A 23834-nucleotide genomic window follows, 5' to 3' on the forward strand; every position below is an offset into this window, starting at 1 on the left:
TCTGCGTGCGATAGGACGTTAGCAGATAGACCATACCCAGGTTTTGGCGAGGGCGGGTAGGTAGGGGAAGGGAAACCCTATCGTCTGCGACTACAGCCTAGATCCCAAGGGTGGCGGGGACACTCCAATTGCCGACGGGTTTCCATCCAGCCGTCGAGTATACGAGTCGGGAATGGGGAGATGTAGATTCAACGGACCTTCATCAATCAACACGAGGCTGAGGTAGTATCGCACGGAATATTTCTTGTTCACTTCTCGAAAGGTGGGTGTCAAGTCGAAGCCTCCGAGGAAGAGACGGATCGGAATCGTTTCGCCTGTAGTCGGTCAGTATGCAGTCCGGAGACTCGTCCTTGAAATGGTAAACGTACCTCGTGAGGGAGAGCCATCCATGATCTAGGGCAGTCAGTAGCCATATCTCCATCAGGGACGGACGACAAACCTCGAATCTAACTAGAGTCTCGCTCTCGTTGTATTGATTAGGTGCAACACCTGTTGTCTCTCTCCGAATGATGGACAATTCCATGTGTTTGATTTTCAGTCTGACAAGCAAGAAATATATTCTGCCGACAATGACGTCCTTGAGATGGTATTTGCTCTTCGAGTATTCGAACTCGATATGGAGGCAGTCCTCGATACCAACGTCCATCTTGATTGAACTGTTGGTCTCGGGGGGGATGCGGTATGAATAAACCCAGATATCTTTCTCGCGTATCACATCGGCCATCCTTCGTGAAACGGTGACTCGGATGAAATAGCGTAACTTGACATTGATGCCATTGTAGGATTCGTACTGCTTCTCGACATTCTTGAAGTTGAAGGGGAAGGTCTGCGGGTGTTGTAGCTCGCCAGGCGCGGCAAGCTCTTGTCCAAGAGACAGAAACTCGTAATGATTTCCACGATCGAAGAACATTTCTGCAATGCACCCGTCAACTCGCATGTCAGGCACCAATACACAGAGTATGCCTACCAATCAATCCGATGAACTGCACTTTGATCCCTGTATGTTCTAACCGTTTACCATCCTTGGGTCTGATGGTGACTGCACCTTTTACCGACTCGCCGTCGAGATATAGAGGGGCCTTTTCGCGTCTGTTCTTGTCGAGCTTGACATCGACCATCTGCCGTTCATCCGCTTCGTCGAGCACGATGTCGATGTCGAGGGGGCTTGAGAAGAAGAAGGAAGACATGACGGGGACGGCGGAACGAGGAGCTGGACGGTAATCTCTCTTCTCGTTATTGCGAATGAATAGAACACACAGGATAGAAAAGATCTTGAGACGAAGCTACAACACTGGGAAGATACAACGACGGCACCTGGTGGTGGTTTGGGTTGCGCTGCAGGCTGCTCCGTACTCCGTAGTAAGTAATAATACTGTACTCCGTACACCGCGCAGCTGCGTTGCGTTGCGTTGCTTACTGCCAAGCCTCCTCCTCAACACCATGAACTTGAAGCACACCAGCAGTGCGACTACAGGCCCGTGAAATGGTATCGAATTGACGCATACAATCAACAGTGAGCACCGCTGCGGGAGTATGATGCAGGAGCAATTCCCTTGCCCGGAAGATGTGAACGCTGTTGTGCGGCAGGCCTCCGACACCGCCACTCCAAGTAAACCACTGCAGTGGCTCCACGACGCCTACGCAAACCCGTCACACGCGATTTGAAGCTACCGGATGCATGTCCGATGAGGCTGCAACCACGATGTTTCTTGATCGTTGTTTGATCATCATGGTTACAAGCCTTGTCCTACCTATTCCATGCCGGGCAGCATCTGGCATCTGGCATCTGGCTCTGTTCGTCGGCTAATGACAGGAGCCAATCACATTCGTACACCGCTGATACTAATGGATCACTTTGCCGACCGCTGCAATGCTGCCCGAATGCTATACGGAGTACACATGGCGGCCGGAAATACTATATGAAGGGAGAGATATATGTTAGGCGATCATAGCGCTGTCGGAAGTTATATTGCTGAGGTGCACGGATAAATCATCAGGCTCTCTGGGGCTCCTGGGCCCGTGACTCGGCCGATGATGTCAAACTGCGCTGCCACTTGTTACTTGCCCAGCGCCGCTTGACCGCCATCTGCCATCCTCCATACCACACCACGTATCACTGGTGCTTCTTCCTTTCCTGGCTGCAAACTTCGGTGCCTGACTAGGGCTGATTCGTCCTGGGGTTTCACCCACAAAAAGCCCCCATTCCATCGACCGGAGATGCCATGCGCATCACCCAATTCTGCGGCTTGCCCGGCGTTGGCTGGCATGCTCTAGCAGTGTGGGGTAGCGGGCAACTGTCACCCTGGCCTCGCAGTCTTCGATTCAGGCTGAGTTCACTGTCGCCTTTTTCGGTCCCTTCCGGCGGTGATCCAAGGCAGTGGTCGATGTTTTATATCTCTGGCCCAGATCCCTCTTGGTATGTAGCTATCCTCGCTTTTCTGTAGCCACCAGTTTTCACGCCCCCTGCAGCCCTGCTCGTGTCTTCTTTGTGCTCGTGTGCTTGCTGCGGCTGTTCTTATTCCTGTCATTACTTACCGTCTTTTCTGACACTGGCGATCATGTTGTCTGCAGAACGAAATCCACGACTTCGTCCTCTTCAGCACCTAGCGCGCCCATTCTCTTCGAACTATACTACCTCTGCGCGCAACATGCAGTCGGAACCTCACCACGTTGAGCATATCTGGATCATCACAGGGCCCGCAGGATGTGGAAAGACCACTGTTGCCCAGTATCTCGCCAAAGAATTGTCGTGGCCGTATGTGGAGGGCGATGATGTAGGTCTTCACCTGCGCTTGTTTCCAGCCTGCGCTAATGCAAGATCTCAGTTCCACTCAGCAGCCAATAAGCAGAAGATGGCTTCTGGCATCCCACTTGCCGACGCAGACCGTTGGGACTGGCTTATCACTTTAAGAGAAGAAGCCATCAAGCGACTTCAAACCTCAAACTCCGTCCTGGTCACTTGTTCCGCCCTGAAGCGCAAATATCGAGATGTCATTCGCGTTGCGAACTACGAACATCCTTCGGTGCAAGTGCATTTCCTCTACCTCAAAGTCGACGAAAGCACCCTGCAGAAGCGCGTGGCCGAGCGCGAGGGCCACTATATGAAGGAGAGCATGGTCCACAGTCAAATGGCAGCCCTGGAAGAACCCGAGGAAGAAATGGAATGGGACGTCTTGCAAGTGGACGTCCGGGACGACAAACAGAGGGTCCTGAAGAACGCACTCGACCTCATCCAGCAAAAACTGGCCGAATACGAAAATCTTTCCGGACCGCCGAGCTGAGACGACACTGGTCTTGGTCTTTGGCTGAAGTTGACCAGTCTCTGTAATGGCGAATCATTCGGAGGTAAACACTGGATTAGTATAAGCATCGGCGCCCGGCGTATATCTTACTGCCCAGATGGGTAGTTGTCTCGGCATTGGAGGACATCAGCTTGAGCAATATACATGTAGAACACATTGTATAGTGGCAAGGCGGGCTAAAGCACGGGATGACAACGAGGCAGCATTCTGCAACTTGGCGAATTGGATACACTACCAGCGTTGAGACGTGCAAGAACAACGAGAAAACAAACGTGAAACCACTGTGGAGGCAGGGTTTCGATTCGCCCTCTTGCCTGGCTCCCCGATGTCAAGTGCGCCGCTTCGGAAACCTGACGATCTGGTTATTGTGGCTCACGCCAGGGCGAACAAGGGGACGGTTGTATGCGGGGAGGAGCTCGACGATGATAAGAAGTCAACCAGGCTTTTCTTGTATCTTGTAGAAGAAGAGAAGGGACCCCTGAGGGAGATTCAAGTTCGAGTTGTCCTGATGACTTTCAACTAAATAGTAGTATCCTAGTAGTCGCCGCCACAGGTGCAGGCATCCTTGGCACGTGGTCGGGGTGAATGTACGAGTACCGTCTCTCCAACATTTCTCCTGGCCAGCATCTCCGTCACGTATCACGCGCCTGGCCTTTTCTTCCAGATAGACTTCTCGAGCAGGGCGAGCGACCATCCCAATCGCTTCACCGACGATGTCTCTGGACCCTGCTCGTGGCTAACGCTCGTCCGATGATGCAGCAATCAGCATCTGCATCCGCATCCGCATCCGCATCGGCGTCTCCATTCACATCACCAACCCAGCACCCGCCGCACCTCCAACGGGACCCCGTGCGCTCTCCTCCTCCCACGATGAATCCTCCTCCATCGGAACTGGGATCTCAAGTGAGGTCTTCATCTGGCTCAGGGCGCTCTCAAAGGAGCGCGAATGTTCGTACCGACCCATCCTTTTGCAGTCGCTCGCTCTTGACTAAAGCTATGTGTAGCCCGACAAACAAATATCCCAGATCGAAAAGAGCGTCACCCATCTACTAGTGGCCACTAAACAGTTGCTGGAGACGTTGACACAATGGTCCCGTGGGCAGGCACAGGAAGAGGAGGTGTCGGATGTCTATGTCCGCCTGGGGTATGAATTCAATCTTGCGTGTCGTGCTTTCAACTCAATAGGCGTTGAAACCTCCGACCTGGGTCCCGTCCCTGATCTTCTGCGGAACATCCTCGAGGATACTCTCAGTCAGCCTGCCTCGCCACAAGCTCTCGATAACTACCTCCCCCGAATTCGTGATATCATCATCAACCTCCTACATGGTCTCAAGAGGAAGCAAAGCAGACTACGTGGGCGAGCATCGAAGGACCCTGGTGCCCCGTCTCAAGGGAGGCCACCGGCTGCCTCGGGAAGACAACCGAGCGTGTCCACGACTGGCAGCAATGAGTCGGGCTTGACACATATGCTTCAGGATGTGCCCAGTGCCGCTTCAGGTTCGCGAGGGCCCACGCCGCAAGACAACCTGCCTGCTACGCAGCCCGCGTACACCTCCACAAGCGTTTCAGCCGTGCCAGCAGCAAATCAGCCTCTGGCAAATCGACAACTACTACAGCGGGATGGTGCTTCTCGAGGCCCGCAGTCTGAATCGGCTCCAGACACGCCTTCAAACCCACCACAAGCCGCTTCTGCGGCACTGCCCTACTATACTGCAGCCCAGGCCACCACAGGCCCTGCCATCAATTTCCCACATCCTCCACCTCCACCCCCAAAGCAAACAGACGCTTTCACGAGGCTCCAGCGTGGAGGAGATTTAGAAAGACGGGCATCCCGAAGGTTTTCCGCATACCAAATACAAAAGCACCTTGGCGCCTCGCCAAATGGCGTCCCTGTGATCCCTGCCACTCAGCACTCGCCAATACCGAACAGGGGAAAAGAGTTCCGAGAATCTTTGACTGCCGTGCGATCTCGGAGTTCCTACCAACAGTCAAGAGCGAGGTCTGGACGCCAAGGAGACATATCACCGGGCGGGAGTGGTACTGTCCGAGCCCCTCAACGAATCTCCGAGGAGAGGGAAGAAACCCCCGTGTTGTCGTTGCAGGAGATACCTCAGATCCAAGCTCCGGATGAATCGCTAGCTATCGACAGCCCGACAGTAAAAACCCCGGAGGAATACCACCAGCCTCCTCGGCTAGATACAGCTCGTGACGAAAACACGGTCGTGGGAGCAACAGTCAATGGACCTCTAGGTCCGCCGCCAGAAGAATACCAAGACCCAGGATCTGCAGACTCTCAGTCTGCTCCCCGCCTTCCAGACCGTAAGACGTCCATCGAGACGGAGGCGGTCGACACTCCCCACACTATCTCGCGACAAACTCGTGAAATCATCACCCCGCCCCAGTCGCAAGTGCTCGGTGTTGAATCGTCGCCTCCGCAAGGGAAAGAGTTGACATTGTTTCTCCAGTACAAGAGCAAGATCAAGAAGTTCGTTTTGGCAGAAGGATACGGAGAGCTGACCATCCCAAGATTACAGCTGGCGTTCATCGAGAAATTTGCATGGAACACGCAACACAACGGAGTTGACCTTCCTGAAATCTATGTCCAAGATCCAATTTCTGGTGTAAGGCATGAACTGGAAGATCTTTCGGACGTCAAGGATAGATCTGTATTGGTGTTAAATGTCGAAGCGCTTGACGAAGTCAAGAAGCAAATTGATGAAGGGCTTGGGGGCGTGCAGAAGAGCTTGGAAGGAGTACGGTCCTTGCTCGAGGGACAGACGACAATGATGCAGCGGTTTTCAGATCGACAACTTGAGACCTCTAAGGAAATGGCTCGCATGTCTGCCGTACCCAGTCACCATCCCTCCCGGACGCCAACCCTGCCTTCCGGAAAGTTCGCCGCTCCCGCACCATCTGAGGCCTCGTTACAAGAGATTCAGAGCCTGCGGCGCGAGATCGCCGTCCTACGGCAGACATACTCTACCATGTCGTCAGATTTCACTGCAGCAATGAGCGACATCAAAGTCAAGGCGACCAATGTTAAAGCAGTTGCAGTCGAGGCAGCCAACGCAGCATACCAAGGCGATGCCGGACGTGTCCATATCAACGAGGGTAAGAAGGTCCTCTCGGGTGACTCGGAGGCGCTAGTCAACCGTGTAGACGATCTATCCGACATTGTCGAAGAGCTCCGCAAGGATGTTGTAATGAGAGGAGTCAGGCCATTGCCACGTCAACTAGAGGACATCAGCAAAGAGATCAGCACGACGGCCAAACAGTTGAGCAAAGTCAAAGATTTTGTCAAGCGTGAAAAGCCCATCTGGACGAAGATCTGGGAGCAGGAGCTTCAGGTTGTCATGACAGAGAGGGATGAGTTGACGCAACAAGACGAACTAATGAATGATCTCGACGGCGACCTTGAGGACATTACCAATGTCTTCAAGCTGGTGGAGGAAGCTACCAAACAGCAGAACTTGCAGGCAGCGAGCACTGGCGGGCGTCATCCCTCAAAGAGCATAGCATTCGACACGGATGTCGATCCGCATGAAGCAAAGACTGGTGTGCTCCATGAGGTTCGAGCCTTGCAGCCAAACCATGAGAGCCGACTGGAGGCCATCGAGAGGGCTGAGAGAGTCCGTCAGCGTGAGTTGGAGACTCGCAAGGTCGGAGAATTCCAACGCGAGGTCGAGAAGTTCGTGGAGGAAGGCAAGCTCAAGAAGACTGGGGGGATGGATGAAGTGGAGAGGAGGAGGAAATTGAAAGACGAAGCGGCGCGCCGGGAGAACTATGAACGACAGCAAGCTCGAGCAGCGGAAATGGAAAGGAAAAGGGCAGAAGAAGCCGCTGCCGCTGCCGCTGCCGCCGCCTCGTCACCGGAGACGGATGCAACAACTCAAGGGCCTGAGAATGACGCATCACAAGAGGACGAGGCAGCATTTCAAGATGCCCATGAACAGCATGTGCCATCGGCCGAGGGAGACACCTCAGCAGCGAAGGAGGGTCCTGATGAATCTTCTGCCCCACAACTGCCCGAGGTTGAAGTGACCGAGGCTGGGTTGGGTCTAGGTATGTCCATTTCATGATTAATTTTAATATATCTCACTTTTCGACCGTCATCTGGGCATCTGGAAGGCTTTTGAGGAACTGCGTACTGATGTGTGAATCTTGGGGAGCTTGATAGATACGGCTGCCACAACCACTGATCATGCCATTGAAGGGTCCGGGTCTAGCGGGAAGGCAGTCGGGAGTGCGGACAGCAAAGGAAAGGAGAAAGAGGAAGAGCAGAACAACAGAGGGAGCTGGTGGAAGCCCGCCGTCTTCTAGAGTGGCACGGGCAGAGGCAGAAGAAGTCTTGAGAGCAACTCAATGGGGATGCATCTCACACATGACATTGGTGAGCTCGGACTTGAGATGGAGGAATGGAGGGTACCTGATTGCGCATTTTGTTGCAGCGACTTTTCATCCAGCAAGTGCAAGTTCATCATATCCATGGCTTTGGCGAGCGTCTCGTCTCCGGGAGCGATACTGATTCGGGGATGTGTCCTTGGCGGCACGCACATGGTTAGCATGCATTAGCTGTGTTGTATTGCGTTGCGATGCGTTTTTGCCTTTACTTTCGGGGTCACATGTTGAGCATGGCTCGAGGCGTGCGCATGATGCTTAGTTAGCGAGCGAAGCGATGGAGTTGAGGCGTCTGATCTCTGATCTCTGGTAGTGTAGATCCGGAATTACCGGACCCGATCTATATATGTCTATGTGTCTGTCTGGAATATTTTGGTTCTGGTTCTGGTTCTGGTTCTGGGTTTGGTTCTGTTTTGTATCGCCTTCGCCCGTCTAAAGGCGCCTGAGTCTGTCCTCCGTCCTCCGTACGTAAAGTACAGTATGGTATTTTCCTCGTCCTCATCCTCGTTCTCATCCTCGTCCTCATCCTCGTCCTCATCCTCGTCCTCATCCTCGTCCTCATCCTCGTCCTCATCCTCGTCCTCATCCTCATCCCCGTCCTCATCCTCATCCACATCATCGTCCTCATCCTCGGAAAGAAGCTGGAGTCGTGGTTGATGAGATCTTTGACATGGCCTTGGGTGACAGGAAGCAGGAGGCAGGAGGCAGGAGGCAGGAGGCAGGAGGCAGGAGGCAGGAGGCAGGAGGCAGGAGGCAGGAGGCAGGAGGCAGGAAGCAGGAGTCAAGAGACAGTGGTCAGGAGTCAGGCTGGATACACGAGATCCCTACCACCAAGATGCCCGACGGGAGCGACCTTCGCGGTCCAGTGATGAACAAGAATCGAAGATCATCTTGTACCTGTGGTCTGACCGTTCAGGACGGTGGCCTGGTTGAATCTTAGAACCAAGTCCCAAAAGGAACACCTGCTTGCTGCCTTTCCGGTGGCTTAGTCACGACCGTGGAGGCTGCGTCTTTCCCTTTGATGACCTTCGGTTCGACAGTCTCCTGAAAATAACCATGACCATGCTTGCTGCTGGGGGCGTTCTTGAAAAACGTGTCATTCGCCATGCCGCAAGATATCGGGGTAACCGTAGGCCTTACTGTGCCCTGGCTTACAGTGCCCTGACTATCGGCCATCACTTGATTGGTGATCTCCACATGATGTGTAGCCGAATGATTCACCCGGGTCTCGCGGTCCTTGTTTTGGCTCATTCTGGAAGACGAGTCCCGAGATGCTCAAGACGGAAATCTCTCGTGGAAGAGGCCGATTGCGTCCTTCGCCCGCATTCTGACCCCTTTGCTCAATGCTTCTTTGCTAATCGTTTCAACTGGTGACATAAAAGTCTTCACGACGTCTTGCACGGCGGCGGCGGCGGGTTCAGACTCTGACTGCTTGTGTGCTGCGTCAAACTGTCCGAGAAGCTCATCAACCCAGATATCGAGGACATGAAGCCGCAACCCGTCGGGAACCTTGCGCTCACGCGGACTGAGTGGCCACGTCTCCAGGATCTGCCTCTGCCTCGAGGCCAAATCCTTTGAATTTGCCTTGGTCTCAGAATCGTCCGTTGCGACTAAGCCGAGTGAGACGTTGAATGTCTCTCTCAGGTAGAAACGCACGAGCAGCAGGACTTTGTTCATGCGCCACTGGTCAACCAAGGCCCACTCTCGGCTGATAGTCTCCCAAAAAGCGGTGGCCCACGTGTCTAACCAAGACGGCTGCTCGCCCTGGCTGATGGCCTCGTCGTCCTTGGCCGCCATCGTCGGGACCGTTCGCGCCAGCTCGGCGGCTAGGTTCTGGACCGATATCGTGTTCTTGCTATCGTGCATGTACAATGCGACGTATAGGCCACGCCAGAGTTGAAGACATTGTGTCGGGGTCAACGGAGACGTAGGAGCCCGGTCGCCGAGGTGGGAAATTATGGTCTTGAGACAAGCACGTCGGACAGACGGTTCTGTAACATTGGAGAGTCAGCAAGCACAGACAGGGTCGGAGTCGGTCTTTTTGTTCAGTAGGGGATATCGCAAACAAGCAGGAGCAGGAGCCGGAATCTTGAGAAGAGAAGAGAGTCCAGTGCAAGACATGGCACAGAGAGAATGTCTCAGCCTCAGTCTCAGCCACCTCTTTTCAGGTCACACACTAGGATTACGTGATGGCCGCGTGAATCCCGTGTTGGGAGCCAACTGACAATGGAGGTAGACTTGACTTACCACTACTGGCCAAGTCCTTGATTGGAGGAATAGGCTCGACGTCGATGTCTTGAGGCATAGTTGTTACCGTGCATAGAAGGGGCTTGCTAACAGAGCTTAGGAACGCTCGACAGGAGAGGTAAGAGTCAAGAGAGGGAGTGGTTGTGGGAGTGGTTGATACTGCAAAAACCACGAGCAGTGAGAAAAAGTCGAAGTCGGATGTTGGACGTTGGCTGCCCAATCGAGTCTTGATTATGTAATGGCTTGGCATGCCTCAGCCTCGTCTGGTATCACTAGTCACCTACAAGTAATTGCTAGGGCTAAGGAGGCGAGGCTGGCATTCTTGACACTGAACACGTCCAGTTTCAACAAGCAAAGCATACCTACATACCTACATACCTAGGTGCTCCGTACATGTGACTCCATATATGCTACTAGCTATGTACGTGCTGGTAGGCATATTGCAGATAGCTACCGCTACTGCTACTGTTTCCCGCCGTGTTCGCCCAGCTATCACTATGACTACATTTAGCTTAGTATTAATAGCCTCCTGCTCCGCCGAATGTTTTCAATCAACACTGTACGGGGTTCTTGCGCACTGTGCGTCATTGAAGTCTTCACCATCATCTCCCGTATCATCGTCTGCACCCTCTGCATGGTACATCGACGATAGAAGTCCGCTTCCAGACAGTGGGCGATTGTATTCGGACGATGCCCTGCTCCCGGGATGACGGAGATAGTCCATGTAATGCTTGCTGTTCGATTTCATTGGTGATGCCTCCATCGTGCTAGTTCCCGCCCGTGAGGGAGAAGCCGAGCCGTTGTCAAAGTGGCTGAGACGCTGTGGCCGTCTAGGAGTATCTTCGTCGTCTGAGAAGCTATGGAGGACGTTCGCCTCATCTGAGGTTTCGCGAGCGTACGGTGAGTCGAGATCAACACCTTCTGCTCCAGCCTTGAGACCTGCCAGCGCATGATAAAGATCACCATCGAGGTCCAATGTCATCGGTGCATCGGGATCTCCGTCACTGCCACCGCCAGCTTCATGATGAGCTTGTTGCCATTCCTCTAATCCATGGGCTTGGATTGCCAGTCTACCAGAATCGTCGTTCGAGCCTGCTGGACTGTCGAAGCCAAGCCTCGTGTGGTTGGTGTTTACCGGCACAAAATCCGAATCCTGTTCAGCGCTGTTCTGGGCAGCCAGGTTTGACTGGGGCTCTTCTACCCCCTGCGGCCCCTCGTGGTTTGCCTGCTTGTCTTCATTATCGTCCAGGAATCCGTTATGTACTGGGGATGAGGTCGATGGAACGATGTTGGTGGTATCCGCCACCTGCTCAAGCCGTGTTGGACTGGTAGATGTGTCCCTAGGCGGGCCATCCTGGTCGGGTTGCTTGCTGGGTCGCGATTGTTGTCGTTCCCCGGTTGATTCGCGAGCTGGGATAGTGATTTTTGTCGGGCGGCCTGTAGTGGTGGAGATTGGCTTGTGGTTCACATTCGTTTCGGCTCCATTCTCCAACCTAGATGTCGTAAATACTTTGGTTGTGTCGACAACTACAACCATCCACACTCCAATGTTATTGTCACTGCCCAGTAGCGGAGTTGCAGAGATCCAACAGACTCGACTTTGTCCTGCTTCATCTAGCTGCTTGTCTGGGCTTATCTTGGTTCCCTCGCTCCGGTCACCCTGGCTGTACATGAAATGAATTTTGGCCGAAACAGGCACGCCCGTTTCAAAGCTCTCTTGGAGTCCTGATAACGTTTTGGACGGTGCCGCGACATGAGACAGGAATGGGTGCTGAACAATATTGCCTAGTCGGCGACGTAGCTTGGAAGACACAAACACAATCCTTAACGACGGAGCCGGTCTGATTAGCATGTAGCTGTCGTAGACACCGGGCAGCCTCCCGGATGAATCGAATCGGCCAGAATCACCGAGTGTTGTCCAGAGAGCACCGTCACTGCGGGCCTGGTCGCCGCCCTCCTCGACCGAAGAGCCGTCAGAATCGGGGATAAGCCGTCGAGGTGCTCTCCGGCTACTGCCAATACTACGTTCGTCATCGTCTCGAGCTGTAGAAGCCGACCTGCTGTGCGAACGCACGACCGCGGATTCTTCCAGGTCGAATGTCTCACTAAGATCTCGCAGTTTGGCAAGCACCTTTGATTTCCGTGCACTCGGCGAACTGGCATCAACTGCGGTGCCCCCGATCTCTCCCTCCCGGGTTTCGTTCTCTTCGGTCACTAGGTAGCGCCCGAACCCATCCAGGCCGCTGCCACGTTCAACCAGGCCGGTCACGTCCGCCTGGGCGCCAATATAATATTTGACATTGCCCTTGTCATCATGGAGTGGCGCAATCAACAACAAATTGATGAATGGTCTGCCGTCTCTTCGGTAGTTCAACAACGTTTCGCAGATCTCGTGACCGTTTTCAATGCCGCTTCTTAAGCGCGACACGGATTCTCGCTTCGTCCTCGTTCCTTGCAGAAATCGGCAATTTCTCCCGATTACGTCGTCTGGCCCGTAGCCTGTAAAACGATAGAACTCTGAGCTGGCGTAAATGATGGGATTGTCTTCTTGGTTCGGGTCGGTCAAGCAAAAGACTTCGGACAAGCCCCCAACGGAGTCTTCCAAAAAGGTCGTTTGTCTGCCAGTAATTTCATGAATGAGACACTCGCTGACTACTTTCACCAGGTTATAGGTGATATATGCAGGTAGAGCAGTGTCGGCTAAGACATGAAATGCAGCCTCACTTGATTCCTCGAAGGCCTTGTCGAGCGTGGCGGCAGTGGAAGGTCCGATGGATGGGGAATCTTCGTCAGCTATGGCTAGCGGTGCGATTCCTTGAGCCACAGCATTGGCATATTCAACAGCCTTGATGGCCTTTTGGATCTCGAGGAAATTCAGAAGGACGGATTGACTCTGGGGTTGATACATTGCGAGAAATGAAGTGAACCGTGCTAGGTACCCTGGGTGACGAAGGAGAGTCTTGAGGTGCCCCGACGAAAACAGTGACTCTGAAAGTGACTCGACTGAAGGAATCCTGCATCGAGGCGGCGGCGGTCGCAGGTCAAAGTCTAGGACATCTGAGCCTAGATTCTGAAAGGCCCCAGTGTCGGTCTCCGACATGGTACGTTGGACGGCTGGAGGGTCTCTTGTAGGTTGGGGTGAAGCACCTGCTAGAGGTCGTTCTATGCCTGAACGACCATATCGGCTTGACAAGTCCGGTAGGTCAGACCTCAGATCTGGCCCCGTTGCAGCACGGGGTATATCAGGGCGGTGCTCTAGTGAACCCGCCGAGTCAACCAATGTGATCGGCGAGAGCGCTATGCCCGTGTCCCCGTTGTGAGGAGCAGGCTGCTTTTTGGCAGGACTATGGACCGCTGCCGTCGGCGGTCGAGCGGGCGGGTTCGCCGAACCGGCCTGGCTGCTGTGCGGATCGGACGCCTTGGACTGAACGGTGGGCTTGCGACTCTTCTTCTTCAATCGGCCAGAGCGTAAGCGGAGGTTTTGCTTGATCCTCTCCAGGTCCATGCTGTCACAGGCAAGGCGGCGGTTGCCGTTGTCGATGCTGCTCGCCGTCGGGGTCTCCGTCCAGCTCAGCGAGGCATGACAGCAAGAGTGCTGAAGCCGAGTTGCAGGCAGGGCGAAGGAGACAGAACAAGAGACTGGAGTCACAGCTTTTCCCGTCAATCCGCCATGTTCGATCCGGTCATGGCCGAAGAGACAATGGGAGTGAAGGGCTAAGGATAATGGACACCAGTGTACGCGGTGGTGCTGGTGCTGCTGGTGGTCTGATGGGTCGAGTGCCCGTCAGTGGATGCTGAGCCAAGCTGAGTTGATGATTTAGTCCTTTCCACATGAATCGATGCCGTCTTTCCTAGCCATCCTCGAGGAAGCTGAAGCTGACGAGTTGGATGTACAGTATGCGACTCATCACACCGATCTTGTACATCATCATCCCATGCAGTCAAGCACGAGCATGGCTGTGGATGTGGATGTGGCTGTGACGCCAGACGAGTCGTGCCGTCATGGATTATGTAGCCGGCACCTAAGAGTTAGGGTTAGAGTTAGGGTTAGGGTTAGGTCACCAGGGTCCCTGATACGAATTACTGTAAACGCAGCTTAGAGGATGGCTAAGGATGCCCAAACCTTGCCTAGAGGCGCCCAAGACCTAACATTAAGAGATCCTCCCGGCGGAATCTCTAGGCGTGGGGGCGCCTTCTAGGGCTTTGAGCCCCTAAGCCCTACCCTAAGCCCTTGCCACCTACTGCCATCTTATATAAACAGTTTCCCTATGTACTTCACACTCAAATGCGTCGATCCGAGATTGCTGCCTCCCTCAGCCGACCTTGCCACTCAGTCTTCAGACGCAAGCAAAGGTCGTTCTTCTGACGTCCCGTCGGAGGCGTCCGTGTTGGTATTCCTGGAAGGTCAGCCATATGAAGCATCGCAAAGTCCACTGCTGAAGAGCTCACCTGAGGTATCCAACAAACGTCATCAGCCATAAGGCACCTATATAAGTCAACACCCATTCGAGGACACCCGCCGTCTTCCACCAAGAAACATCGAACAGAGCCGTAAATGTGAGTCCCAGAGCGACCTCAACCAGGACCAATACATTGCTTGCGAGGCACCTACGTGCAGCCTGTTAGTCGGGCCCACGTACCACAGGGAAGGTCCTGAGAAGGGGAGTCACCACCATTTCCGCAAGCCCTCTCGTGCCGGAGGTCTCCAGGCCTGGTCGAACCATACGGCACTGGTAGCGATCGAGGAAAGACCGAGCCCGGCCAAACAAGACAACATCAAGATCACGTGGCGGTCATGGGCACGGTACGTGTCAAAGACGGTAAGCAGCAGCAAAGATAGAGATGCCCACAGGCCGGCAATGACGGCAAGGACCGAGGTTCTCTTCTTCCATTGTGCATCGTAAACGAGCCCGTATAAGTGACTGGAATAACGAGCGTAGTGGACCGCGACCACAGTCAGAGCAAAGGCGACGGCAGTGATTGTGCAACCTGTGATGAACACCGGTTTGAGCTCGAACGCGGCAATGTTGGAAATGTAGCTGGGACAGACATCAGCATCCGCATTCGACCGGCACCACTGTGAGCGGTTGATCTCACGCAACATATGGGTTCCTCTGATGAGGGTACCTGGGACGACCTCTAACGAGCCAATAGATCAGGAGAGTGGACAGGGTCATAAACCACGAGGATCCTGCAATCAAAGGCAGCAGCCACAAATATTGCAGTGAAGCCTGCTTCACTCCTGGACCTGCCGCCATGGACTGACCTTGAACAGGCTGCACGGTTGTAGTTGAGAGGAATGTCGACCTTGACCGACTGTTATCGGTGTTACAGTAGTAGTAGGAAGTCGGAGGTTCTCCGCCAGTAGTAGCGTCCCGGTTTGCAACGGATTGTCGCTCGCCTATCCCAATTCAAGACGGCTAAGGCCTTGTTGCGTCGGGCCCCTTGGCTTCTGGGCGGGGTTGAATAGATCACCATAACGTATACTGGACATGAGAGATGCCCTACAAAGCCTCACACGACAACAGGGGGGTCTGGTGTGAATGCTCCCGGGACTGGAAGTAGTCTTTCATTGTGCATGTCTTGACAGCGCCATCTGAGCCACATGTCATCTAAGATCCATCTGTTACGCTATATGCATAGCAATGGCGTCAGCGTAGATCGTATCGCTGGCGTGCTTTCAGCGCTTCACTATCCTGGGGGTTGGAGCCTGCGGCATGATATGGCGATGGACCTGGCAGAGGCAGAAATTTTGCAACTCTCTCTTGATAGATCTTGTACTCTGGGTACTTGCCGGAGGACAGAAGCTCCGTTAGCCAAGTACTACCCTGGAACAGGAGTAAGTAGAGCACTGCTCCGGTTCCACTCCAATTGTACCAAGTCTTTGTAGCCAAGCACGACCACAAGTAAAGGGTAACCCAGACACCTTGCTCGGCGGCAAAATTTGGGTGTCTGGAGTAGGCGAAGAGACCTTTGATCAAGAAGCCCCGGTCTAGGTCTGCCCGCTCATAGCCCACGGGTACTTTGGCTTGCTTCTGATAATCAGCCTTGGCCAGATGGTAGTTCCACTGCTGTTGATCAGCCACAAATGAGATGCCTATGCAAAATAGTATTATTGAGCCGGCAAGAGTGTCTTTCCAATCCCATGAGGGCGTCTGCGGGCTGTATGTGGCCAGGCGCTGAGTGAGGAGAAGGACATAAGTCGGAGTGGTGACACTGAAGAGGAGAAGCGATTGGTACAACGAGATGAAGAGGACATTGAAGACGAAGAAGACAGCAGGTCCAATATGCTCCTTCACAATGGCCCAACGATAGTCTTCACTTCCAACGGAATAACCACCCTTGCGAAAATAGTTGTAGGTCAGTCGTGTCTGCCACCGTGTTAGTTCGAAAAAGGGGACCCGGCATGGCATGCTTACAGTCCAGACCACACTGATGGCTGCGGCCACGTCAAGTCTCGTCGTGCGAAGTCCTGCCAGGCGAGCGTAAAGAGCGTAGTGGAGATTGTAGATGGTTGGTAATATCGACCAGACTCGATCTACCTGAGAGTAGTTCTTATTGACCTCCGAGACCAGCAGGAAGACGGGGGCGAGAGCCAGCGAGAAGGCAACAGCTGTGACCAGAGGGTTCGTGTCAAGATATAGCTGTTTCAGCGCCGCAGGGCTCGCAAAGGCCTGAACGAAGACCTCTGGAAGGGGCCGTAGTTGGGAGAGGAATGGAGCCACGGTCGTATTGTACTCGGCGCATTGTGTCAAGGTGCGAAGAACTGGGAGGGCCATGTCGAGCCGCACTCAGCTGACAAGATGCGAAGACCTAGGTTGTGAAGCGAGCACGACTCACGACTGCTTGCTACCTTAGGTACGGACGGTAGACAACGAGAGGCGAGAATGGAAAAGCAGTTGACAGTCGGCGTGATGAGGGCGCTGTCAGGAAACAACCTCGCGTTTGTATTTATACCGCGAAAAGTAATGACGCAATGAGATTTCCATGATGCAGGCACAAGATCCGCCTTGTCCAATCAGCACTTCTCGTCAGCAACTGTCGCCGTAACTCCAATACCTGTATTTCGTACCTGGGTATTTTACAAGCAAAATCACCACCGCAGGCGCCCGCAGGCACCCGCAAGCACCTGGTGCCCGCACATGCAGTACCTGTAGGTGCGTGGCATCTCCTGTCTCCTTGTACGCGTTGTTGGTCGCGTTTCTCGGACCAGACCATTGTGTCCCTTCGTCAGCATCCAACTGCCTCCCTTTCGCCTCCAGCTCATCACTGCCTGTAATCCTGTAATCCCGTCCTCTGGGCATGCCGCCCGCGCCCCCTCAACATGAACGATGCCCGGCCAGAAAATCCTCTGCGTTGCAGAAAAGCCGGCAATAGCCAAAGCAGTCGCCCAGCATCTGGCTGGCGGCCGCTTCACCACGGTAGGCAACCATGTCATCCACCATCCTCTTCGCGTCTCATCTCCTCTTATAGCATTCCATTCGTGGTAATCAATATGTGAAAAACTACGAGTTCGAGTTCAATTTCCAACAATGGGGCAACTGCTCGGTAACCATGACCAGCGTGCTGGGCCATCTGACGGGCCTGGATTTTGATCCGAAATACAAGAGTTGGAAGTCCTGCCCACCCAGTCAGTTGTTCGACGCCACCACGTTGACCACCATCGACAAAGACAAGAAACCCGTGGCCGACAACATTCAACAACAGGCCCGTTATGCTCGCATCCTCTTCATCTGGACCGATGGCGACCGTGAAGGGGAGCACATTGGGGGCGAAGTCCGCGACCAGGCAAAGAAAGGTAATCCACACATTATTGTAAAGCGAGCAAAGTTCAGCAACACCGAAAGGGCGTGAGTGACTACGTTTACCCCGAAGATCCAGTTGCAGACATTGACTCTCAGTAGCCACGTTGTCCAAGCAGCCCATTCTCCCATCGACCTAGATGAGCGACAGGTTAACGCGGTTGCCGCCAGAATCGAACTCGACCTGCGTATCGGGGCTTCCTTCACCAGGTTACAGAGTCTTGAATTGCAGTGCTTGAGCGAAAATCTTCGAGACAAGATGATCAGTTACGGTTCATGCCAGTTCCCCACCCTCGGATTCGTGGTCGAACGGTACAACAGGGTAAGAAGATTCAAGCCAGAGACCTTTTGGTTCATCAAGCTTGTACAGGTCCGGGATGGAATACGTGTCAGTTTCAACTGGCGGAGAGTCCATCTCTTTGACCGAGCGGCAGTCACTATACTGTTTGAGGCATGTCTTGACGCGAAATACGCCCGAATTACAAAGGTGCAGACAAAGCCGACGTCAAAGTGGCGCCCATTGCCTTTGACCACCGTGGAACTACAAAAGCAAGGAAGTCGCTTCCTGCACATGACTAGTCATCAAGTCATGTCGGTGGCGGAAAAGCTATACACAAAAGGCTTCATCAGTTATCCCCGCACAGAGACCGACCAGTTTCCTCGAGAGTTCGGATTCCGAGCGATTGTCGAGCGGCAGACTAGAGACGAGCGTTGGGGACAATACGCGCAAGGATTGCTTGATAATGGGTTGCGAATTCCTCGCTCAGGGAGCCACAACGATCAAGCCCATCCTCCAATCCACCCGGTCAACTACGCTGCGCCTTCCGCCCTTGATCAACACGAGAAGAAAGTGTATGAATTTGTGACCAGGAGATTCCTTGCTTGCTGTTCAGATGATGCCAAGGGCGACGCCACCGACATTGAGCTGCTCTGGGGCACTGAGACTTTTCATACCCACGGACTTATTGTTCGTCAACGAAACTACCTTGATGTCTATGTGTACGACAAATGGGAAAGCAGTCAGCAGCTCCCTGGCTTCACCGTTGGTGAAACCTTTGAACCTTCCGAAGCCAGCATGAGTGACGGGAAGACAACGGCTCCTGGATATCTTACCGAACCCGAACTTATTGCCCTCATGGACGCAAACGGGATTGGTACCGACGCAACAATGGCCGAGCATATCTCCAAGATCAAGGACCGCTCATATGTCGATACCAGGCCCCAATCTGGGAGCGGTCGCAATTCTGTGCAGGAATTCATTCCTACAACACTTGGGGTGGCGTTGATTGAGGGATACGACAATGTGGGTCTCGACGTCAGTGTCAGCAAGCCGTTCCTCCGCAAAGAGATGGAACTCAAGATGAAGGCCATCTCGGACGGGCGTAAGAGTCGCACTGAAGTCGTTCAAGAGAGCTTGGACCAGTATAGAGAAGTGTTTGTCAAGACACAGCGTGAGATTGACGTTCTAAAGGAGGCTGTGACTAAGTATGTTGTAAATGCCAGCACTCACTAATCCTATCGATCTCTCCTACCGATCTTTCCTATCGATCTCTCCTATCGATCTCTCCTATCGATCTCTCCTATCGATCTCTCCTATCGATCTCTCCTATCGATCTCTCCTATCGATCTCTCCTATCGATCTCTCCTATCGATCTCTCCTATCGATCTCTCCTATCGATCTCTCCTTCAATCTTTGCCGTAGAGCCACAGGTCCGGTTGGTGCAGGTACTGTTCGCTCTGGCACGTCGCCAGTTGTCGACTTCGGGCGTGCTTGTCAATAGGACCACATAAAATGGGATCTCGGCGCCAGCGTTGGTATCTACCCGGTTGGTAGACTGTTACCACATCTGAATCTTGTTTTCGTAACAAGTCTCTCACCCATGGTCTTGGGATGCTCGATCGACGGTATATTCTGGTCCTGGTCCTGGCCCTGGCCCTGTCTGACCAGATCCCGCTTACGAGCCCAGTAGCCGTGGTTGCCGTCCCGACAATCTTCGAGGTGTTGAAGCAGCAGAACAATATCTGATCATGCTCATTTCCCGGGTGTTGGAGGAGGACCCATATTCACCTTCTTCGCTGCTGGCAACTGTGGCACCTTGAAGCCCCCTTCCGATTTCCCCGCATTGACCTGAGTAAATGTACCACGGGAGAAATATCCAGCACTTTCGGCCTCACGCTTTCGCTTCAACTCAGCCTGCACTTTCGGATCAACCAACTCCAGACCCTGGACTGGCGTGAACGCGATCGAACTGGCCGTTCCAGCACTGACGCCAGTCGTCCGGAGTCCTTGAGCTCGCAGTGTCGTGGCATTCCCTCCCGAGGTTCCAAATCCCTTCAGCGATGTGTTCATACCATTGTTGAGGCTCGTTGCTGTGCCCGAGCCGGCCCAACCCGGATTCTTCTTGCTCAATTTTGCCATGGTGCGCCGGTCGATTTGCGTGGCTCGAATGCGGCCGTCATTTGTTTGGCCAATCATCCCTAATCCTGCCGTACCCTCGCCGGTTCCGTACCCGACTTCCTTTTCCTCCTTGCCGAATGCCATCCTGTTCTGCTGTTTCCTCAGCTCCGTCATGGCAGTTGCCTCCTTGGCTTTGCGAGCTCTCCTCCCGCCACGTTTGCGACTAGGCTTATCGTCCGGCGCAGGGAGAGCTCGTGGGCCACGATTCGGCGGAGGTTCGGTCAACTTATCCAGTCGCCTCAAACAATCTTCGCGTAACTGCTCTCCCGTTGAGCCATCCGGTGCTTGGTGCACGCTGTCCACACGCGTGGCGAGGATAAGTTTGCCGGAAACTATACGCATGGCTTGGATTCTCAAGTCGTTGGGAATACTTTGGATAAGTGGGGAATGATAGAGGAACCCTTGCTGCCGTATGCCCACGTTGGTTGCGAGTCCACTCTGCCTCTGCTTCCGTGAACCCATCGCGGGAACGTTGCGATCAGGTGTCTTGGCGAGACCCTTCAGGCCACCGGCATAATTGAGTAGTTGGGCTGCTGTAAGTGAGCCGATTATTGCAGTGAGGTTAGGCGCAAATACGTTCATCCGAGACTGGACATATTCTGTGAGCACCTTCTTCGCTTTGTCCAGCTGGAGCGCCATCTCGCACGCACGTATGGTCGTCTCGAGCTCTGCTTCGCTAAGTTCTTGGCCTCGCGTCGTTGTTGCTTCCACAGTGACCACCATTAAGGTTGGACCGTCTAAGACGGACCTGAGGGGTTGTCCGACGATGTTGTCGGAGGAATCAGCCAGGGCTTTGATGTTCTCCAGAGGTCCATTCCTGATGATGGCGACGGTTTTCGCATAATCGATTGGATTCGTCACCAGCGTCTCTAATTCTGGGAAACGTGCAGAGTAATGATCCCGAATGAATTTGTGGACGAGGATTATTTCGCTGTCGATTTGTGTCGAGAGAGAGTTGGACTGGGTCAGTAGATGGTATTCCGGGTTGTCTTCAATTGATCCCACTGCAGTTGTTCGCTGATCCGGCGGGATATTCTGGTAATGGGAGATTCTCTGAAAAGAGGGCGAACCGTCAGGACTGCGGCCAGCTTTATGTAAACCGAAAGGGCTTTGGCAATAGCATGATGGGAGGGGTCATATGCTTACCTCTAGGACTGGTTGCAGAGTCTTCATCAAGCCCGCCACACTCCTCACATCCCGTACACCACCTAATCGCATCTTTTCAACTTTGGCTTTTGTGTCAAGTTCGTCGTCCAATGTCTCCGTCCCAGCAGCATCGTTGGCGGCTAGTTCCTCCTCTTCATCTGGCATGCTCTCATCATCTTCCTCCACCTCTCCTCTCATTTCGTGGCTGTTGCCCAGAAGTTCGCCATGAGTGTCTTCTCCGTCCTGGAAGCCGTCTGCGTTGTCCTCTTTTTCAGAGCCAGATTCGTCGAAATCGTTGAGGAGCTCGTCTGCGAGGGTCGCCATAGTCCAGAGGAGCTTGCTGCACGGCAGCTAAAGGGGTCTTACACGTCTGTGGCGGAAGAGCGTGAGTTTTGAAAAGTCGAAGCAACTCTTTTGACATGGAGAAACGAGATGTGGAGAGTCAACAGCCTCGCTGCAGCCTTGATAACTCTCTTGGCAGTACGGGGCACCTACGAGTAGTAGTAGCGGGGGAGACAGACAGTGAAATATGCACCTGCCTTACTACCGCTCCTTCCTTTTTATCTTGGATGTTCAGGTATAGGAAAATTTTTTTTTTTTTTTCCATGGATTCAGAACTTGTCTTTGTAAGCCACTACCACCCAAAATGTCTGGGGAGCAGAACGCATCTCAGAAGACTCAAAGTAACTCTTCAAAAAGACAGGGGATAACTCGATGTCGGATACAGTAGTGCAGCAACCCACCCTGTTCTCCACCTCATCACCCAAGAACCGACCCAACAAGTGGGACACCATCATTGCTAAAGAACAGACCAAGCAGACCGCACTTCGTACAGTTTCAGTCGTCGCAGTCACCACAGGTATTGTTGTGATAGCCCTAGCCTGGCTCCGCTACAAAAGTTTACCGCCTTTGCCCAGTAGTACGAAGCATCCAAGGCCCTAGGTCTGTTCTCTTGGCGCTGGACTTCGGAAAGTCGCAGCCTTGACTGTCATCCAAACCAAGGATTTTTCAAGCCTGGTTCTTGCGGTCTAGATCAGAGGGAATCTGAATCGACTTGCTCAGGCAGCTCAGCCATGTCAAACATCAATGAGCCGTTCTACGTGCGCTACTAGTATGGCATCTCTCCGTCGCTCGTCTACGATCGAATATTGACCAAAAACAGTTCCGGTCACTCTGGCAGATTTGGTCACGAATTTCTAGGTGAGATCGATCTACCACTATCCGTGAGATGTAACTAATGGGTAAACAGAGTTCGACTTCCGAGTCATCGGCGATGGACGCAGCGCTACTGCGAGATATGCCAACAATTCCAACTATCGCAATGATTCCCTTATTCGCAAAGAGAGTGCGTTTCCCACTCCTGCATAACGGCGTGTGACTTACGAGGACTTAGTGTGTGTCAGCGCCCTGCTCATCGCCGAGATCAAACGCATCATCAAAGACAGCGAAATCATAAAAGAGGATGATTCCCGGTGGCCACAGAAGAACAAGGACGGAAGACAAGAGCTCGAAATCAGGCTCGGAAGTGATCATATCCAATTCGAGGTTTGCCATGAACTCCCTATGGGCATCACACCAGGCGTTGACCATTGTCCAGACTGCGAAGATTGGCTCTCTTGGAGACGTTACCGATTCCGCGGACCCAGAAGGACTGCGAGTCTTCTATTATCTTGTGCAAGATTTGAAAGCATTGGTGTTCTCGTTGATATCACTGCATTTCAAGGTACGACGGCCGCACCTTGAGGGTCCAGAACGTTCTGACATGGTTGCCTTACAGATCAAGCCAATCTAGCTAGATTTCTTCGGTCCAAACTGCCTTCTGAATCGAACGACAACATTGCCATCAGGGTTCCAGATGAATCCAGCAACTTCAACAGTTCTGTGCCTCTGAGAGAAGCGGCTCAAGAGACGAGGAAATACTGCTATACAAGCCAGTGATCATGAATGCTATGCCCCCGTGCCTGGCCTGCTGGAGGAGACCGACTCGACGTAATGCGGCGGCATCGCCATCCAACATCCGCCATCCGCCATCATCCGGCAATTGGAACACGATGTACACTGAATGGCCCAGCAAGTGGGAGTAGGGACACAACAGAACTGAGGTTCATGGGACAAGATAATGGCATTGAATCAAAGGGTTGCAGGATGTCTACTACAGAGTAGAAGAAGTGTGGTGATGAGTGTGTCTGAGTGCTTGTATCCTATCCGTACCCCGCAAAGTGCGAGGGAGCACTGCCAGTGTCGGACGCCGGGCTGGTCTAGCAGTAATACTAGTAATTAGTTCAAGCATCATCTCATCAGCCAACGCCGGGTTCAAGTTCAAGTTCAAGTTGTGCTTGTGCTTGCGCTTGCTATTATCGACGGCTTCTGCTCCACCTCTTCCCATCACTCCATCTCTCTCCATCGCATCATTGTTCCTCTGCCACATCTCGTGTTCCGCCAATACGTACTCCGTACTCTTTTCCTCTCCCTCGGCATCAC

The 23834-nt window shown here is 53.3% G+C and overlaps 10 protein-coding genes across 10 annotated transcripts; 4 read left to right on the forward strand and 6 right to left on the reverse strand.

Moving 5' to 3' along the window:
- Nucleotides 1-90: 90 nt before the first annotated feature.
- A1O3_09588 (uncharacterized protein) lies at nt 91-1187 on the reverse strand (the record flags this gene model as incomplete). The annotated part of the gene is made up of 4 exons (XM_007739682.1): nt 91-314; nt 369-393; nt 440-912; nt 968-1187. 4 exons carry the CDS (start codon nt 1185-1187, stop codon nt 91-93), a joined length of 942 nt encoding a protein of 313 aa, XP_007737872.1.
- A 1461-nt stretch (nt 1188-2648) lies between these two features.
- On the forward strand, nt 2649-3281 carry A1O3_09589 (shikimate kinase; the record flags this gene model as incomplete). The annotated part of the gene is made up of 2 exons (XM_007739683.1): nt 2649-2774; nt 2826-3281. The coding sequence occupies 2 exons, from the start codon at nt 2649-2651 to the stop codon at nt 3279-3281; spliced, it is 582 nt and encodes a 193-aa protein (XP_007737873.1).
- An 891-nt stretch (nt 3282-4172) lies between these two features.
- Nucleotides 4173-7381, forward strand: A1O3_09590 (uncharacterized protein; the record flags this gene model as incomplete). The annotated part of the gene is made up of 2 exons (XM_007739684.1): nt 4173-4205; nt 4307-7381. 2 exons carry the CDS (start codon nt 4173-4175, stop codon nt 7379-7381), a joined length of 3108 nt encoding a protein of 1035 aa, XP_007737874.1.
- Nucleotides 7382-8975: 1594 nt separating this feature from the next.
- Nucleotides 8976-10005, reverse strand: A1O3_09591 (uncharacterized protein; the record flags this gene model as incomplete). Its single annotated transcript, XM_007739685.1, has 2 exons — nt 8976-9691; nt 9948-10005. 2 exons carry the CDS (start codon nt 10003-10005, stop codon nt 8976-8978), a joined length of 774 nt encoding a protein of 257 aa, XP_007737875.1.
- A 489-nt stretch (nt 10006-10494) lies between these two features.
- A1O3_09592 (uncharacterized protein) lies at nt 10495-13452 on the reverse strand (the record flags this gene model as incomplete). The annotated part of the gene is made up of 1 exon (XM_007739686.1): nt 10495-13452. One exon carries the CDS (start codon nt 13450-13452, stop codon nt 10495-10497), a length of 2958 nt encoding a protein of 985 aa, XP_007737876.1.
- Nucleotides 13453-14613: 1161 nt separating this feature from the next.
- Nucleotides 14614-15051, reverse strand: A1O3_09593 (uncharacterized protein; the record flags this gene model as incomplete). The annotated part of the gene is made up of 1 exon (XM_007739687.1): nt 14614-15051. One exon carries the CDS (start codon nt 15049-15051, stop codon nt 14614-14616), a length of 438 nt encoding a protein of 145 aa, XP_007737877.1.
- Nucleotides 15052-15598: 547 nt separating this feature from the next.
- A1O3_09594 (uncharacterized protein) lies at nt 15599-16726 on the reverse strand (the record flags this gene model as incomplete). Its single annotated transcript, XM_007739688.1, has 2 exons — nt 15599-16318; nt 16367-16726. The coding sequence occupies 2 exons, from the start codon at nt 16724-16726 to the stop codon at nt 15599-15601; spliced, it is 1080 nt and encodes a 359-aa protein (XP_007737878.1).
- Nucleotides 16727-17278: 552 nt separating this feature from the next.
- Nucleotides 17279-19262, forward strand: A1O3_09595 (DNA topoisomerase III; the record flags this gene model as incomplete). The annotated part of the gene is made up of 3 exons (XM_007739689.1): nt 17279-17368; nt 17421-17797; nt 17852-19262. The coding sequence occupies 3 exons, from the start codon at nt 17279-17281 to the stop codon at nt 19260-19262; spliced, it is 1878 nt and encodes a 625-aa protein (XP_007737879.1).
- A 519-nt stretch (nt 19263-19781) lies between these two features.
- A1O3_09596 (uncharacterized protein) lies at nt 19782-21677 on the reverse strand (the record flags this gene model as incomplete). Its single annotated transcript, XM_007739690.1, has 2 exons — nt 19782-21260; nt 21354-21677. 2 exons carry the CDS (start codon nt 21675-21677, stop codon nt 19782-19784), a joined length of 1803 nt encoding a protein of 600 aa, XP_007737880.1.
- Nucleotides 21678-22426: 749 nt separating this feature from the next.
- Nucleotides 22427-23145, forward strand: A1O3_09597 (mago nashi protein; the record flags this gene model as incomplete). The annotated part of the gene is made up of 5 exons (XM_007739691.1): nt 22427-22464; nt 22516-22553; nt 22603-22698; nt 22747-22898; nt 22951-23145. The coding sequence occupies 5 exons, from the start codon at nt 22427-22429 to the stop codon at nt 23143-23145; spliced, it is 519 nt and encodes a 172-aa protein (XP_007737881.1).
- Between the last annotated feature and the right edge of the window lie 689 nt (nt 23146-23834).

The sequence above is a fragment of the Capronia epimyces genome (assembly GCF_000585565.1).
Source record: "Capronia epimyces CBS 606.96 chromosome Unknown aczIQ-supercont1.10, whole genome shotgun sequence".
In the NCBI taxonomy this organism is placed as follows: domain Eukaryota; kingdom Fungi; phylum Ascomycota; class Eurotiomycetes; order Chaetothyriales; family Herpotrichiellaceae; genus Capronia; species Capronia epimyces.